The sequence below is a fragment of the Cryptomeria japonica genome, chromosome 10 (genome assembly GCF_030272615.1).
Source record: "Cryptomeria japonica chromosome 10, Sugi_1.0, whole genome shotgun sequence".
NCBI classification, from domain to species: Eukaryota; Viridiplantae; Streptophyta; class Pinopsida; order Cupressales; family Cupressaceae; genus Cryptomeria; species Cryptomeria japonica.
In genome coordinates this window covers 766,339,747-766,358,854 of record NC_081414.1, presented here as the reverse complement: position 1 = coordinate 766,358,854, position 19,108 = coordinate 766,339,747, and the positions used below count along the sequence as shown (strand labels likewise).

General features: G+C 36.3%; 1 protein-coding gene across 1 annotated transcript in view; it reads left to right on the top strand.

Annotated features, from left to right (window-relative positions):
- Positions 1-19,108, top strand: part of LOC131026983 (serine/threonine-protein kinase VIK) — a 94,545-nt gene that overhangs the window by 6,175 nt on the left and 69,262 nt on the right. Inside the window, exon 3 of the mRNA XM_057956982.2 lies at positions 3,659-3,775. Within this exon, the coding sequence (XP_057812965.2) occupies positions 3,659-3,775 (117 nt within the window). The remainder of the gene's footprint in view (positions 1-3,658; positions 3,776-19,108) is intronic.

The following is a 19,108-nucleotide window of genomic DNA, read 5'->3' as shown; positions in this document are numbered from 1 at the left end:
AGTATAGCATTGGACATGGTGTAATGGACTTTAAATAACGTACTGCATCACACGTTTTGTGCAAATCAGAATCTACTTGCATCATTGTAATGTTCCACCCCTGATTTTTTCTGAAAAGAATATGTTTGCAATGTTTGTGCAATGAGAAGATTTTGCTGTTGTACTTTCAGGTTTGCTGTTTGTTACTGCCAGATTTGCACTCATGATAAGATCATTCATATAGCATTAAACATTTGCAACATGATATAGAAACAATGAACTGGTTAAAACAAGTCTTCATACAATCATCATAAACTCATTCAGAATTTTAGAGCAATACAATCTGATTTTTAAACAATAATGCAGACCTGATGATGTCTTCAACTTAAGGGAAATGCTCAGAAATGTTTTTCTGCAAGCAATGGATGGTCAAGGGAGATTTCTTGGAATGATAATATTTAAAGTCATGTAATTTCCATGGTCCATAATATTTCTTTTTTTCTTTTTTCCTTTTCTGGTTTGCACATCTCATCATCAACGTTTCGGATCATACTACATGATCCATCATCAGGATGAAAGAAACAGTTAGAGAGCAGAAATGTGAGGACTGCTTCCAAATGCGACTGAAATACTGCCTTTTTCTGCTGCAAGGGGCTGGAAGTTGTGTTGATCAGCAAAAATATACCAAAATCTACCATACGTGGCTCTTTCTTACCCATCCATGCCATTAAAATATGTTGGTGGAACTCTCTAGTGACCTAGCCACTTGAATGTGTGCCACCTTTTTACTTAAATTCCATCTTTTTGTGCCTTGGCAGGGATGACTTAGACATCTGCCACTTCTTAGTCTTTGGGTGGAATTTGTTAATACCTTTGCCACATAAAATGTGCCATTTCATCTTATTTCCTTTTATATTGCATGCCAGGCATAGTTTTATCAGTCATTTGCCATTTCAATCGATATTGGGTGGAGTTTATTATGACAATTGCCAACTAAAAATGTGCCTATTTTGGACTCAAACCATTTCACAAGCGGCTGGTGCATTTTCCTTGTGGCATTGCCACCTTGAAAATCTGAAATGGCACCACTTTACACTCAAAAGTCCCTTTATTCAATGAGTGCTGATGACATGCCACAATTTTGCAGAAATTTGGACTGGCGCTGCCACCTGATTTTAGCACCAATCTTGGATGTTTTTTGCATCTTTATAATAGGGTGAACCACTTAGAGGTTTGTCATGTTTGCTGCATTATTCTCCACTTATTTCCACTTCTTGAGCAGGGTTTTAGGATGTGTTTGCCAGCATGAAATGACTTAGGGGGAGATTTAAGGTGCATTTGCCACTACATAAGAGATTCGCATGTTTTTGTAATGGTACAAATGTCTCCTCCCTTCATTGACTTGCTATCTTCATAATTTTGGGGCACACTTTCATGACTGATTTGCCTCTCTGTAAGCATCCTTTTCTACTATTAATGCCCATGCAAATGTGAATCACAGTTGATTATTCAAACGCTTGTTGCCTCTCTTTTCTCTTTCCTTGCAGCCAATTGGATCTCTTAAATCATTCTCTGCTTCTTCTTTCAAGTTCTGGAGCCACCGTCAGTTAGAAACCTTTATGTCTTCCACCAGAATCATTTAACCTGGGGCGATCTCAATGTATGGTTTAACCATGACCAGAAGAGTTTGCAACTTGATGGAGGGAGAAACTCAACAAAGATGATCTGATTAAAGACAAGTCACAAGAACTTGATCAAAAGCAATGCAAAAGGTAGGTTTTGTATGGGTATCAAATCTACATTATTTAATGTCACAAGAAACCCTTGGTCGGATGTACAGCATAAAATCAGACCTAGGGTTTCTGCCCCTATTTTATGCTGTACATCCGACCTAGGGTTTCTGCCCCTATTTTTTTTTTTTTCAAAAAAAAAAATCGTCTATATTTTTCTGTTTTTTTTACAAAAAAAATTAGAGGTATTTTTTTTTTATTTTCTGCAAATTATTATTTTTTTCTGATTTTTTTCAGGAAAAATTTCAGGTTTTAAGTTTGCAGAAAATTTTAATTTCTGGGTTTCTTCCAAACCTCGAAATTTGCATCTTGGAATTCGTGCCAGAATTCTCCTCCAGGGTTTCAGATATTTTTGTGCAGTTGCTTCTATTCTGATTTTTGAATCAGATTCTTCTGTCTCATGTTTTCACTAGGTTGACCTCGTTCAACCTCCATTTTTGTGATGGCATCTTTGACCAACATCATGTTGGAACACAGTCAAAAGTTCAACAACTGCCACAACACTTGGAAACAGTGCATGTTCACAATATCTGAATATCGTTACCTTTATCAGATTGATTTAGGCCAGACCTCGTCTTACAGGTCCCAGGGTTTTCACGATTTTTCTTGAAAAATTGTCTCGGTTTTTTGATTTTTTCCACAAAAATCATGGGAGGGTTTTCATGATTTTTTCCTCAAAAATTGTTTGCAAGGTTTATAATTTTCCCTTAAAAATTATCCCATCTGTAATCCACGGTATTCGCGTAAGATTTTAGTTATCTGGGTTTTACCGTTCTTTTCCAGAAAAACGATGATTTGTAACCTCAGATTTCTTGGTTTTTCGATTTTCTCCTCAAAATTGTAAATTCTCTTTTCGAGGGTTCCTGTTTCAAGGTTTGACGGTTTTTTCCTCAAAATCATGCTTTGTTGCAGTTAGTTTGGGTCGCACCTGCCAGGGTGAACATCTGCAATCGTGATATCTTGCAGTCAGTTTTGGAGTTGATACTCTTTTGCAAAAGGGTTTGCTGATTTTTTCATGGTTTCAGGTTTTAGTTTGGTTACCCAACGTCAGGTTGGATGGATTTTGGTATCCTTGGTCATTAACACTTTTCAGATCCAGGGAGGTTCTCCATTGCAGCAGAGTGTTCTTTTCATTTGTGATCAAAAGATCTGCAGTGTCTTCTGTAGGGTAGTTAGTAGATAGAATGACCACTAAGGGAGGGTATTAGAATATTTAATTATATTTTAGTCACCGATATTTAGTTCCTTGTTTAATGGTCATTTAGCTTTTTAGTTAATTAGCTTTTAAGCTTTATTTAGCATTTGTTTTTAGTTAATTAGCTTTTAAGCTTTATTTAGCGTTTAGCTTTTTAGTAGTGCACTTGAAACGACTTGTTCTCAATTTAGAATGTCGTCTTGTAATCTCTATATATACGCTTGTATATTGTTGAATACATTATCGGATTATTGAATCATTCATTCAATTTATTTTTCATCTACCACATGGGACTTGAAGTTGTTGATTTTATAATGCAATCACATCTATGTTTCTGTATTGAAAGGGAGGTCTAAGAGTATTGTATGATAATATTGTTAGTACATAAATTTAGTGATTCTGTAACAAACAGATTATGGAAGGTTTCTTTTAAAATAAGTATACCAAAGGCACACGGATTTGAAATGTGTAATGCAAGTATTGACTCATTTAATAATGCATGTATCATGTTCTATGTTTCTTTGTATGAATGTTGATTTGTATTGTATTTCCTGAGAATCAGGCTTCTTATCCTCAATGAAATCGGTATCCATCATTTTCTCTTAATCATGAAACATTAGACGTTATCCATTATGTAAAGTTTAAGTCTTCCATGTTCTTTCTTTTGACTTTATTTGGTAATGTGATGCTGAAGGGAAACCATGGTAGCCGATTTGAGGCCAAAACAGTTGCCCCTCCTCGTCCGCACAGCTGTGACTGGGAAATTGATCCTTCTGAGCTGGACTTCTCAAAGAGTGTTATCATTGGAAAGGTTTGATTCACTTTGCCCATTGTTTGCTTCAACTTTTTATGTTGTGTGCATGGCCCACATTAAGTTTGAGGTGTGATTACATAAGTGCTTTTTCTTACTATTGGTCTTCTGTGGTTGTCCAAATTTCCTTCCTTTATTATCTATAAACAAATGTAATTGCTTTCTTAAATGATGTTAACTTTGTCATTTTGTATCTTTTCGGAAAAGTTATTGATAAAGTTCCCTGGATAATGGTACACCGAGTTTATGATTATAAAATATTTAATTGTACTTAGGATTGATGTATTTTTATTTACATTTGAAGATGAGGTGATAATTACTATTATAGTCAGAAATCTTCTTTAAAAAAATTATGTTTATTGGAAAATTTTTATATGCAAATTCTTAATAATTAGCATTATAGTTAGAAATGTTCTTCAGAATGTCATGTTTATAGGGAAAGCCTTTATGCGAATTCATAGTTGAAGTAATACATTCTATATTTGGTTCTCATTTGTTCCTCATTTATTCAAAACCACTAAAAATAAAAAAAGTTCCAAATTGTGATTGAACTGTACTATCAAAAGTGACAATTACAATGCTTAAAAGAAAGGTAACATTTTCATGGCATTTTTATATTTTGTATGGATTTTTAATTTTTTTTCTGTATAAAAATATCTAAAATAATAATACATAATTAATTATTTTTTTACTAAGTATATTTAGACCTAGGTGCTTTATTGCATCTTTTCCTATCATGTTCTTGTGTTTCTCACTATAGATAATGGCATGAAGGGGCTGACCTTTGATCTGGCACTTCATATAGAAGAGTCATAGCTTAGACAACCAGCATCTGGATCAATGTAATTTTTATGCATTTTTTTACATTAAAGAAATCTGCAATAATAATATACAGTGTACATATTTTTAAAAATTTACTGAGTTTTTTGAGACCTAGGTGTTTGATTACATCTTTCCAAATAATGTTCTTTTGGCCCTCGCTATAGATAATGGCTTGAAGGGGCTGACCTTCAATCCAACAGTTGGTATGGAAGAGGTGCTTTTGTTCTTCAGAGATGTCGGTGGCAGAGTTGTTGGAGTTTAGACAAGTAGTGTCTGGATTAGATTCTTTGGGTTGCACTAGACATGAGGTGGATTATGATCAACGAGAGCTGCACATAGCATTCAAAATTCTTGTGGGCACTGTTTTGGTGGTGTTGGCATCACTTGTCCCCATGCTTCTACTTGCCTTTGTCTGGAGCTGATGGCACTAGGGGCTTTGGTTGTGTTGGAGGCTACTTTAGCCATTCGCCTTGAAATGAAGGCATTTGCGTCAAACTTGGAGTATTTGGCTTTTTGGGCACTGAGTTCTCTTGAAGTAGCACCCAAAGAGAAGCTGCTCTTGTAGTTTTAACTCTTATGAGAAATGCCATCTTGGTGCAGATATAAGGGTAAAATATATTGATTCTCTTTAGCACTTTATTTGTGGTTTGTGTCCATGATGAGTATGAATGCAAAGTAATGTAACTTGTCATTCTTGTACGGATTGATTCTTCCATTGGAGCAGCTGTTGGAATTTCATAGTACTTTAGAGGATAGTTCTCTTTGCAAACAACATTGGCAAATTTCTTCCAAATATCATAATATTCAAAGTAATTCCTGTGTTGGGTGCTGTAAGCTTTTCACCAACGGGAAACCTAATTGCATTGTGAACTCGTGGAAATAAACAAAAAGAAAACATTCACTATTCCTCTAGAGCATCCTTGTTGAGTTGTTGAAAATATGTAATCTTGATCAGGGGAGAGCCAATTGGAGCAGTGCTGACTAGGGGAGAGGCTATTGGAGTGGCATGTGTGATGCTGATTTGGTGAGAGCCAATCAGGATGTTGCTGACTTGAGGAGTGTTAATTATACTGGCATTGACCTAGGGATGGTCAATGCCAGTATAATGTACAAGTGTCTTGGTCTGTACTTCGATTACCAAGAATATTATGTTGTTGGTGCCTTATGGTTGATTGATGTGAAAATTTGGTGTTCTTGCTTTGGATAGATATCATTAATTTGTTGCATGGCTTTTTCCTCTTGAGCGCTTATCTCATCATCCAAACATTATCATTGAATATGACTTTTTACTGCCTAAGCTTTAGTGATTAAATTCTCTGAGAGTAAAGACCTAGAAAATTTCATATGCCTGATGAGTTTTCTTTTAAAATTTCAAATACCCGATGAGTTTTCTTTTTTTTTTTGATATATTTTAGGTCATTTGCAAGAATGAACATTCTTGATTCTTTCAGGGTTTCTACTTGTTCTCACTATTCGTAAACTCCATATATCTAGCCACAAATTCTCATATCTGAATGGACAATTCTTTGGCAGGACATTTTCTTATATCAAATACCATTGGCCAATGATTGGATCTTACATCTTTCAAATTTCAGAATAGAATTTTGATTGACCCACCCTATCTTTACCAAGAAATGATCCAGTCACCTTTCTATGTACTTTTACCCTTTTGTCTACTATTCTAGGTATGAAAGCCATATGGAAGTTTATATTCCATTGTTCTGATTGAAATTCTTTCTTGCCTTTTAGAGTCATCCAATAATGATTTGAATCCCTCATATAATTCCACTATTAGTTGTCTTGATTTGATTTTATGTTAGAAAATACTGAAAATGCTATCTTTGGAGGCTTATAGAGTGTGGGCCATAAATATTTGTCGGTTGATAACTTGGAGCCATTAATTTGGAGTTGAAAAGTTATATATCTCTTTTATAAGGGCATGAATTTAAACAACACCACTTTTGGATCCTGCAAAAGTAGCTTTTCTTTAAATTAATTATGTATTTTTGTAACAGATCTTTCAATTGTATGTAGAGGAAGGAGGCCTTGTTGCAAAGGGAGGCAAAATAATCTTCTCCATTTGAGCTTCTCCTTGTTAACTATGCTTTCGTCATAGACGTTGATTGGGAAAATTGCACACATCAACCTTATAAGTTAGGAACTAACTCCTCTCTTGAAAGGAGACTAAGCCACCCCAAGGTCTCAGGGTCATTAGGTCCCACTATTTACAAAAAAGCTCAGTAACGTGTTTTGTTTTTAAATTTTTAATCAAGTGGCCTGCGTAGAATTCTGGTTAAATGGTTAAGTGGTCAAGTACAAACTGAAACTAATGGTGTCAAGTCTTCAGATAAACAAGGAGAAAGTCATATTAACTAGATTAAACCTTTCTGACATGTTTCTCTAAAGACAAACAAAACCACCAAACTTATTAGTAATTATTTTCTCATGTATTCACAAGAAAGTAATAAACTGAATTTAAGGAGCTGAAGGTATAGTATTTACAAGATTTAATTTATTTAGAATGCCCTCATGAAAACAAGCCAGGAATTCATGTTCGTTAGATTTAAGTTTATTGTTCTATAAAGACAGAATAATACAAATAAACTTGCCAACATAGATTTTCTTCACATTTTAAAGAAACACATTATATTTTAAAGAACTGTAAGTAAACAACAATATATATTTAGAGTATATTCTTCTGGATTTTCTTTAAAAAAAAGAACAAAAGAGTAAAGGATTAGAGAAAGAAATCTGTGTTATCTCAGCAACTCAGCTTGTGAAATAGGATGGAACAAAATTAGTTGTAAATCAATATCTATTTGATCTGCAGGTGCATAACCGGATCACAAGGTGGTGCTGTCTGCAAAGTATTGATCAATCACAGGGATCTCGGGCAAGCAACCACTGTATTCACATGCAGAATGAAGTTTTCATCACCAGCAATTGACAATAAAATTGATGAAGTTAAGCTTTATATTCAATAAAATCAGTTTATAACATCCCACAGCTTACAAGAAAAGCTTATAAGAATGTGGGCTAACAGAAAATTCAAGTTTCAAACACACTCAAAATATTACAAAGCTGCTACTGCAGGAAGAAAAGAGGAAAAAGATCTATATGTTCTCATGCCTTCTTTATCGTAATCTTCACATATTTTATTTTATCTACATCTATGATAATCCTTATGTATATGCCTATCCACATGAGTGTCTATCTATCTATATCTCTATCTCTATCTACGTGTCTGTATCTTTGTTTCCTTATATAAATCTATTTAATCAAGTTAATACCAAATAATATATCTTCCTACCCCTATGCCTCTATCTCTACATATAAATATATCTATTTATTTTTCTATGTTTATTCTATCATCAAAGCACCTCTATCCATACACCTATCTACACCATGTGGCCTATATCTTCATTACATAAAATTGTCTCCCATTATGCTGTACGTTACCTTCTTTGAGAAAGGGGCACACATCTTTTTAGATGAGTAGGTAAAAAGAAAATTGAATATAAAGGATCCACTTTGGGTAAAATCTGAACATTAAAAATTGCCTATTAATTTGAGAGGCAAATTAATACATGGATCCATGTTTTGGAGCCCAATGCCAAAGATGTTGAAGGTCAAATTTTGTCCAATTTGTCAAAATATTTCCTGAATTAATGCAATTTTATCCTTGACTTTTGGTGTAGAGCTGCTCACGAATTAATATCACATTCGTTGGAGATAATTGGCCATGCCTTAATTTATTTGCTTAGCTACCCAAGCATGGAGTGTATGCATCTACCCATGAGTCTAGCATGATTCGCGTGATCACTTGGAAAGCCTTGCACAATTGAAAAATCAAACATTATAACTGAAGATTTTTTTTTAAAATTTTTTTTTTAGGTACACAACATATATCTAGATTTAAAATGGATATGTGTTCTTGATTTACTTTATAGTCCTCTGAATTTTGCATAATTGGATTTTGAGTGTAGGGGATTGTTATATGATATGTTCTTTGTGTTATGAGGCATTTAGGGAAAGGCTACGTGGTGGTGGGATAAACAAGGTGATATTAGACATATGCATGTGTAATAATTGGATGCAAAGAAAGATTAGACACAAGTTCACTCACTTAATTAGGTCTAGATTTAATTGTGGAGACGATATAAAACTTACTAGGCATGCAACCAAAATAATTGAAGATGTGACCTTGGAGGAAGAGATAAAAATGTGGAAAATAAAACAACTAAATGGGATAATGTATGGGAAATTTGAGAGTAAAATTGAATATCTGTGATCCATAGTTACTAGATTAGGACTCACCTCGGACTTGCCTCAAACTTGACAAGCTGTTGCTTGACTTAGGCTCGAACTTGGTGCCCAAACCCAGCGAATTGAAAAAACCATGAAATATAGATATTTTTAAGGATTTAAATCTTGTTTCATGCACCTCTTGTTTCATGGACAACTTGCTTGTAAACTTTTAAGACATAATAAACTAATCAAATAAAAGTTACTTTGACCATATACACAAGTATACATCGAACACGAGTATAAAAATGAATTTTAGTTTTTAGTTGAAGGAAACAAAATTGTTAGATATTTTAAAATTAAAAATCATAAATATTGTCAAATGTATACAAATTTCATTGATTGTAAAATCCATGGCATCAAAACAAATATCAAACTAAAAATTTAAGTTTGTGGCCTAGAAGAGCTTGTATCACTCGTCCCAACATCAAGGCAAGTCATGTGTTGGCATCTAAGATAGGTCTTGGATGATGATGATGCAACCATGATATCTACCATGATTGATACATTTTTGCATAATGAAAATGGCATTTCTTGCAACTATGACTTAACTTGTATTCAATAGTATAATGATTGTAGCATGCCTATGGCAATCCTTGTATACTAATAAGTTGTCAAATGTATGAAACAAGACAATCATTGAATGTGGCTTTGACCATGAGATGCTGAGATTTGCAACTTGGGATATGTATTTTGTATATTTCAAGATTATGATTCATCATTGGTCGATTACTTGGTTACACTTATAGTTTGATGGGGGTTTGGGGGAAATACCCCCAATGGGCTCCAGGGGCATGTCATAAACCAAATGAATCCACATAGGCCTTCATGGCACACATCATTGTCATATTTTTTTGTAAATCCTATAAGGGCGTGTCAGACCAAACAAGCATTGAAAGGTGTAAGTTTTTTTTTTTTGAAGTAATTAATATGTCGGAGTAACACTTAATGTTTTTTCATATTATAATAACTTTTTACTTCCTCAATTGTGGCCAAGTCTAGCTTGTGGGACTCACTAGGCCTGGTGAGTTTGGCAGATTTGACAAGTATCCCAAACTGGTCGGGTATCCAAGTCTCGAGTCCTTAGGACTCAATCAAATTCACTCACTTTGGGACTCGTTGGGTACCCAAGTCTTGAGTCTGTAGGATTTGCTTGGGGTCACTTGCCTCGAGACTCCCCGGGTCTTGACAAGTCTAGGGAGTCTTCTAACACTATTGTGATTGTTTATTACTCCAACTCACTAACTGAAACCAAAATAAACAAAGGGACATGTGTGGGGTCCAAATAGAATGCTGCTGGCATGGAAGCTAAAAGGAGGTCTCATTGAGTGCATTGTGCAAGCAACAACAATAGTTTTCTTATTACTCTTTTGGATTTGACTGTGTAGATTTTGTTGTTGCCAATGTTTCACATCAAACACCATGATCCATCATCAGGGCAAGAGAGCAAAGGAGAGAGCACGAGGACAAAATTTCTGTTCTCTTGCTTATTACTCTTTTCGATTTGACCATGTAGATTTTTGTCTTGCCCTGTTGATGGTTCATGGTGTTTGATCCGAAATGTTGGCAACAACAAAATCTACACGATCATCCAGAAGTGTTAATAAGCAAATCATTATGGTCTGTGGAAACTTCATGAATTTAACAACAATAGTGTTAGATGCTGATGTTTATTGTTGCTGATCTTTTTTATCTGACTTTTTATTGTTGTAGCCATTTTGGTTTTAGATGTCGGTCTTGGATTTTCTGACTCTGAGAGACTATCTATTGATTGGCTGTATGAAAAGTGAATAAGGTAAGATAAAAGCTGTTAGACTGTAAACATATTCAAGTGTAAACATGGGTGCACAAGAAAAATGCTGGCTATGATCAAATTTTTTATCTAAAATTTTCATTAATGAATTTTGGAATGCTTAGACACTATAATAAGTAGGGTTGTGTAAAAATGGGTTTGGGGAATTCATGTTAGGACTAGGTGTGTTTTATACCTGCAACTCCTAGGATTAATATGTGAAATTTTATTGCTGGGATGCTAGCTGGACATAGTATCATTCTCTAGGAATGTGGCATCCACATAGGGAGAGTTTACAAAGGTCGTAACTCATCTTTGCACACTTGCAAGAAGTTGTAAGAGCATCTATGGCATATTATAAGAGTGTTAAAATGGTTGATTAGTCTCCTTGAAAATGAACCTCCACTTTGGGGAGGTCAAGAGTCATAAAATTTCATAAGGAATCTTTGAATGCATGATGATCTTGGAGAGGTGGGTTGTAATGTCGCCTTCTCAGTGATGTGCATTCAGTGGTCCATTGGCCTATTCCGGAGACCCGTAGGCTATTTGGAAAGGAGAATTAGGGTTTCCAACTTATGTGGAGTTCTGCATGAGCTTTTTAGGGTTTGTCAAGAGGGAATTCTTCAGTTCTGCTCATGGTTTCCTTCTGGGTTTTCCATGAACTCCAGGGTGGCATAACATGCATGTGATTCTTTGATGAAGTGAGAACTTACTATTTTTAGTAAGTTAGGGGTTTGGCTGTTTGGATGATGCAGTTCTACTGAGCTTTCCAAGATCTTTCTTTGGGTGTGAAGATCATGTTTTTTGGAGCAGTATTCCATGACTTACTATTTTTAGTAAGTGACTGTGTTGAGCATTTCTATTTTTAGCAGTCTCGGTCAAGGTCCTGTTTCAGCGCAGTTCAGTGGTCTTCATCGCACAGCTTCATCCTTGATTTTGGTGTTGATCAGTATTGGAGTTATAAGTTATTTAATTAAATATTATTTCCTTATCCTAAGGTTTAATATTTAATTATTTTTTATTATTGATTATTTGTATTGTGGGCGACTTAAGGGAAAATATTTATTTGTCATCTATATTGTTATTTTTCCTAAGTCAGTGGCGTCAAAAAGGAAGCATATTTCATGTGCTAACTTCATTTTTTATGTTGCAAGTCTTCACCAAGGAAAAATATCGAATTACTTGCCTAAGAAGGGGACGCCAAACACGAGGCGAGATGGAGTGAAATGTAATTTGATTTTTGGGGGAATTTCAGTGAAGTTGAATTTGAATTTGGAGAGGGAAGTGTTATAAATAAGAGCCTTGGGCTCTGTTGATGTGTTTTTTATGCACATGCGAACACAAAATAAAATACCAAGGTATCTTATCCTCTCTTGAACAAAGTTTCCTCGATTGTTGAAGATTTCGCCTAAGGATCATTCGAGAAGATTCCAAGGTTCTTATATGTAGGGTCTCTATGTGTGGATAAGCTCAATTTGGTCTGATGTGATTATGCTGGATTCACAAGGGGACTTACATCCGAATGCTTGAGCGTTTGATTTTTTGGAACTTAAGTCCTATCTACTGGCTGGAAGATAAAGAAATATCAAAAGATACAGGGCTCAGAAAGACTACTCTACGACATAAAATGCGAGAAGATGGATGAATGACTAGGTGGAGTCCTATTGGTCTAGGTCTTACCATCAAACTGAACAATTCGACACCAGCTCAGTGCGATCTTGTAGGGTAGTTCTGAAGATGTTCAAATCATCACTGTCAAACACTGATCATCATTCAAGTTAATGCATGAACAATAGACACGTAATGACTCGAGATTAATCTCATTCGATGCCAGTTGATCACGCAGGGCGCCCTTACAATCAGTAAGAGGCTAGTGGTTTGGACTAGGTGGATTCCATGCGAGTGCATTGAACAATTTTTCTCCATTCAATCTAATTAACCGTCATCTAAAATGAAGATTCAACAAGAGACCATGCATATTGCAAAGAAACGACACATTTCACCATAACTTCAATGAAAATGGAGTTCATTTACAATTTAGGCAACAATTTATTGCCATTCCCTCCTATTCTATTCTAATTGCTACTTTATTTTATTGACTATTCACTATCGACTAATTTCTAACTATTCACTATTCTCTATCAGCTAACTATTAACCTTTACAAATGAAGAGTCAGAGCTTTATATAGAGAACTCTTTACATTTCAACGACTCTGATTGATTTACAATCAACGACTAGAATTACAAGATGAAAACCCTAATTAGGGTTTGTTACAACAAACTCCTTTAGCCAATGAAATAATTACATTCAATATTTGTGAGCCAATAGGAAATCAGGGTAGGTGCCTCGAAGTTTGTGTTATCACTGGTGAGTCAGGTACATTGAATCTGGACATGTTGAGGTGGAGCTATCTGATTGGAGGAACAGTGACTGGGATGCTACCTTGTCTGGTACGTGCTCATATCTCTTTTGATACTCAATTTGTTGATGCTGAGAAGCTAACTCTGATTAACTCTTCTGAAACTATCTGCTTCTTCAATGTACCCTTGCACTGACTTTGGTTGATCTTCTTCTGTCCTTGATGTACTTGATGAATAGCGTACCTCCTTGACTCCCATGTGTTTGATGAGGCCTCCTCATGGTCAAATCACTCCTTCTCTGGTAGCATACTTCGCATTGAAGTGCTTGTAAGATCCTTCCTTTGACATTATGTGATCTCTTAATGTGGCTGAATGAGGTCCTCGAGGATGGTTAGCTCCATTGCTTGCAATTGTTGCTCATTCAAAGTCTTTCAATTTAGTAGCACCTTGAGTCCCCTCTCACGCATTTGAAGTGGCCTTGATGATGATGGAACTTGAATAAGTCTTCCTTGTCTTGGCCTGATCCTCCTCCATCTTGATTTTGTTGATCTGCAAAACAAACAAAGGATGATTAAGTATACATGATATATTCATTCTAACATGATATTTCTCACCTTAAATCATCAACAAGAAGGCATTAGAATGAAATTCGCTCTGGACCCTCTCCAGGGACAGGCCCTATAGTGAAATTTACTCTGGACCCTTTGGAAGGGTCAAGAGCGAAATTGGATAAAGTTGCTCAATTAGACCTCATTCTCAACCTTACCTTACCTTACCAAGATCAAATCATTCGCCTCCAAAATTGTTTAGGAATGGGTTTTGCTCAAGGATCTAGTCAAAACACAGGACCTCCTAGGAATTTCGCTCTGGACCTTGGCCAAGGACAGGACCTATAAGGAATTTCGCTCTGGACCCTTTGGAAGGGTCAGGAGCGAAATTTGTGATTTAGCTTCAATTCTATCACTTCATTGCCTTAAATCACCTTTCAAAGGCAAGTACATATCAATTCTTTCCCAACCATGCCTTAGAAATCACGATCTTGATCTCAACAAGGAGCAAATAGAGGTTCTAGGAAATTTCGCTCTGGACCCTTTGGAAGGGTCAGGAGCGAAATTTGCATTTTAGGACAAATTCTTCACATTTTGTGACCACAACTTAGTCCAATGCATGCCTAAGGATGCCTCTAAGTTCAATCCACCTCAATCAACACTAGGCTTGACACAAAATTAGGAGCAAAAGAGGTTTCAAGAAAATTCGCTCTAGACCCTTTGGAAGGGTTAGGAGTGAAATTTGCGATTTACTTGATTTTCCTTACAAAACTCCATTTCTCATCCTTTAATCATCAACAACAAGTCTTTTGCCTTCAAGAAATGCTTGGGAATGAGTTAGTTCGTAGGTTGGAGCAAGGTATAATGCTTCATGGAGAAATTCACTCTGGACCCTTTGGAAGGGTCAGGAGCGAATTTGCTCAATTAGGCTCAATTCTCATCCTTTTTCACTCATCTTTGCTTTAGACCTGATCCTTGATCCTTTTCTCTGCAATGCATGACCACCATTCAATGTCCCTAGTGAAGAAATAAGCTATTAGGAGGATTTCGCTCTGGACCCTTTGGAAGGGTTAGGAGCGAAATTTGCAATTATGCTCAAATCCTTCACTTTTCATCACGTCACTTTGTTTCACACCTCAATACTCTCTCAACCACGCCATAGGGATAAGGTTTATGAGGCAAATTAGGACCAAGAAGGGAGATATAAGGAAATTCGCTCTAGACCCTTTGGAAGGGTCAGGAGCAAAAATTGACATGTTAGTCATTTAAGTATAAGTGACATTTCCTTATATCTTTCTTCTTTCTTATACTTTAAGTTATATTCCATATATATTGTCAGGATGTTTCAGAGTGGTTTCGGACCTCTAGGAGTTATAATGCAAAATCTAGTTTTTTGGAGGATTCTTCAATTTTCCAGACAGTCAAATTTCAGGATTAGGATGACATTCCAGACTTAGCCAAATTTCAGGACATTTGAGGATCAGGATGACCTTCCAGACTTCTTAAGGTGAATTCGCTTTGTCCTTGATGTAAGGGATGGGACCTAGGAGGACATTATGCATTCAACCAAGGTTTGATTTAGCAACTTGAAGTGCGATCGGATAGTACACAAAAAACACCCTAGGAATGATCTAAATAACCCCTAATCACTCAATTGACCTGACCTCTTGAGGAGATCCACCTGACTCAATCCCTTCAATGCAAAGGCTAAGACACTAAAATGACTAACAACAAAACTAAAAGGGCTAACCCCAGAAAGGAAAAAGTGGGGGTCCCCATTTGCAATGGCGCGATGTGTGAATACGTCACAATAGGCTCTCATTTGGAGGATCTTGTGAAATTGCATTGATATGCTGTTGGTTTGGCGATTGAAATCTGAGCTTCAAAGTGTGGCTTCCTAGCTAAGTCTCAGTTTCGTACTTGGGAGATAGTACCTAGCTGTGTTTCTTGTATTTCCAAAGCTGTTAGAGAGTGTTTTGCAGATTGTGGAGTGATTTTGTGTGGTTTTGGAGTGTTTTCTTGCTGCTGGTCGCGGAGTTGCTGAAACTGAATTTCATTCATACCTCTTGGCCGAGTGAACCAATCATTCCGGGTATTGGCTCTATCAAATCGTGGTACAAAGGCGATATATGTATAGCTGCTGATTTGGAGAGATGGAATTTTAAGAGCAAATCGTACCACCTAGCTGGCCGTACCATTCCAGAGGTGCATTGTGATGTGTGCTTCTGTTTTGAGGCGACTAGATTGCAGTTTTTGTGTTCTATAACCTTTAACCATCGTCCAAGTTATATCTTCCATTTGCATTGGATTTGGTGTGTTTCAATCTTTGTTTGAGTGAGTTATGATCATTTTGGTGTTGCCAGTTGAGAATAGTTATGTGTATTGACTTCAGATTTTCAGTTCAGCAGTAGTGGCTTATTTGAGTTATTTTGATGGTTGTTATTCGCTGTAATCTGTATTGGATATCATCTCTAATCTTCTTCTTTTATCTTGTAAGGTTAAGTAGTAGTACTACTAAGCATTTCTGGAGTGTTGCTTGCCCACTGCATAAGTGGAAGAGGCTGGCTTAGTCGCCTTCTTGCTTTGTGTTGACGTGTTTTTTATGCACATGCAAACACAGAATAAAATACCTAAAGGTACCTTATCCTCTCTTGAATAAAGTCTCCGAATGCTGAAGATGTCGCGAAAAGGATCAATCGGGATGACGTCAAGGTTCTTTGCTGTAGGATCTCTACGTGTGGATAAGCTCTCTGTGGTATGATGTGATTTGCTGGAATCACAAGGGGACTTACACTTGATGACTGAACTTCTGATTTGCTTTGAATATTGTTGGAACACAGGATTTTACTAACTAACTGGAAGACAAACAAATGGCAAAAGATACAAGGTTCAGGAAGTCTACTCTACTACCTAGAATGCGAGAATGTGGATGAATGACTAGGTGGATTCCTACTGGGCTGGGTCTCACCATCCGGTTGAACAATTCAACACCAACTCAGTGCGATCTTCTAAGGGATGCTTCCAATATGTTTAAATCGTACACCATCTGACAATGATCACCATTCAAGAAAATGCATGAAACAATAGACGTGTAACGACTTATGATTAAGCTCATTTCATTCCAGTTGACCACACAAGGCGTCCTTACAATCAGTAAGAGGCTAGTGGTATGGATTAAACGGATTCCACACAGGTGCATTCAACAATTTCCTTCATTTGATCTAATCATCTACCATCTAGAATTGAAGATTCAACAAGAAACCATGCATATTGCAAGAAACGACACACTTCACCATTACTTCAATGAAAATGGAGTTTGTTTACAATCAATGGCAACAATTTCTTGCCTTGTCCTCCTATTCTACTCTAATTGCTATTCTATCAACTGACTATTCACCTTCTAACTACTCTATCTATCTTCTAACTCCTTTCTAACTCTATTAGCCTTTACAAATGAAGAGCCGGGGCTTATATAGTGCCCATAATACAATTCGATGGCTAAGATCAATTTGAGATCAATGGCCAAGATTCAACAATGAAAACCCTAATTAGGGTTTGTTACAACCATTACATAACATTTAATGCTCGACCAATGATAAAATTACATTTTAAGGACACATGTCTTCTCTGGAAAATTCGACCAATAGATAGCTGGGGTAGGTACATAGAAGTTTGTGCCATCTCCCATGAGTTAGGTACATCGAATATGGACATGCTGAGGTGGACCAAACAAACTGAAGAAGTGATGACTGGGATGCCACCTCGTCTGACACTTGGTTGATAGATATTCAACTTGATGTTGCTGAGAAGCTAGCTTTAATTAACTCTTCTGAAACTATCTGCTTCTTCAACGAACCCTTGCTCTGACTTCTTTTGTCTTTGATGTGCAGGATGATTGATGTACCTCGCCTTGGAATGCTGGATTGGAAGAAGTCATTCCTGATGATACTTGACAGAAGAAGGCCGTCCTTGTCGATGCTAGACTGGAGGAGGTCGCCCTTATCCTTGCTTGATCTTCTTTGATGAGAACCTGCCGACTTGTAGATCCTTCAGGCTTTGGAGTTGCCATCCTGATACCTACACAACATTTCACAATTAGTAATATATCTTGAAGTGTAGAAATTAAACTTAAAAGGAAGATTTAAGATTTTAATTAGAAAACTTCATGATAAATCTTGAGTTATCATTTCCTAATTAACTATGTAATACTTAGATTTTTCCAAAACAAATGTTCAAAAATCAAATCTTCAACAAGGGTGTCAAGATGATTTTGCCATACCTCCTCTTGAGTATTAAACTCTAAGAAATGATGCAAAAATAGATGAATTTCGCTAAGCAAAATGTAGATCAAACCTCTCCCTTGGATAAAATGCGCCTCCTTTAGCCTTCACAAGAATCAACTCCACTTCCTTCTAGCCTCCAACACTTGAAAGAAAATCGCTCCAAGCAAACCAGATTTCACACCTTCAATTAGCTTTCCAAATTTGCACTTGAAGCAATGATTGAATGATTTGAATTGTGGAAAACACCTCCAATATATAGAGCGCTTCACCCCTTTGCTCCCTCTAGGCCGACTTGGCAAAAAGAGGTTAAAAAAATAAATAAAATTCCACAAAAGGGGCCGACTTGGCAAAATAAATCAAAATAAGGCCTTGTGCGCTTTATATTTAATTTTAATTTAATAAAAATTAATTTTAAATGCCTCCCAAAATTAAAAGTTCGATTTTCTAAGGCCTAAAATCAATTTATTAAATGTCAAAATGTTTTAAATTTAATGCTAATTTAATTTTAATTTTTTCAAATGCCTCAAAATTAGCAATTCTGGTGATCAAATGCAATTTGGAGAATATTAATTTTTAAAACAAGGCTTAATGAAACTTCCTGAGGATTTCGCCCTGAACCTTCACTGAGGGTTAGGAGTGATTTTTCATTTTTTGCTCAAATTTAGCACTTTTCCACCTCCAAAATTTCTTCAAGACATTTCAACTAGGTCCTTTCACTAAATTGCAATCTTAGCTCAATCCAATTTTGGAGAAAAGGTGTGATTTTGAAGTTTCTCGCTGTGGGCCCTCTCTGAGGGTCCGTAGCGATTTTTGCAATTTAGGCTTGATTCTTCATCATTTTTCATTAAAACTTCATTCATCATTTGGCAATGCCTTCCCTTAATCCACTCCAACCAAATTCGCTTTGTTGTTGCGAGGTTAAACGAGGATTTTCAACAATATCGCTATGGACCCTCTCTGAGGGTCCGGAGCGATTTTTCGCTGTGGGCCTTCACTAAGGGTCAGGAGCGATTTTTCGCTGTGGGCCTTCACTAAGGATCAGGAGCGATTTTTCATTTTCTGACCAAAATCATCAAGTTTTAAATGCAAAATAATATTCATCCTGCTCTTGGAGGTCTTTTCTCCTTGTCCAAACCTTGCCTTAGCACCATTTTGAAGAAAACATATATTTTTTGAAAATCTCGTTGTGGGCCTTCAGTGAGGGTCTAGAGCGATTTTTTGG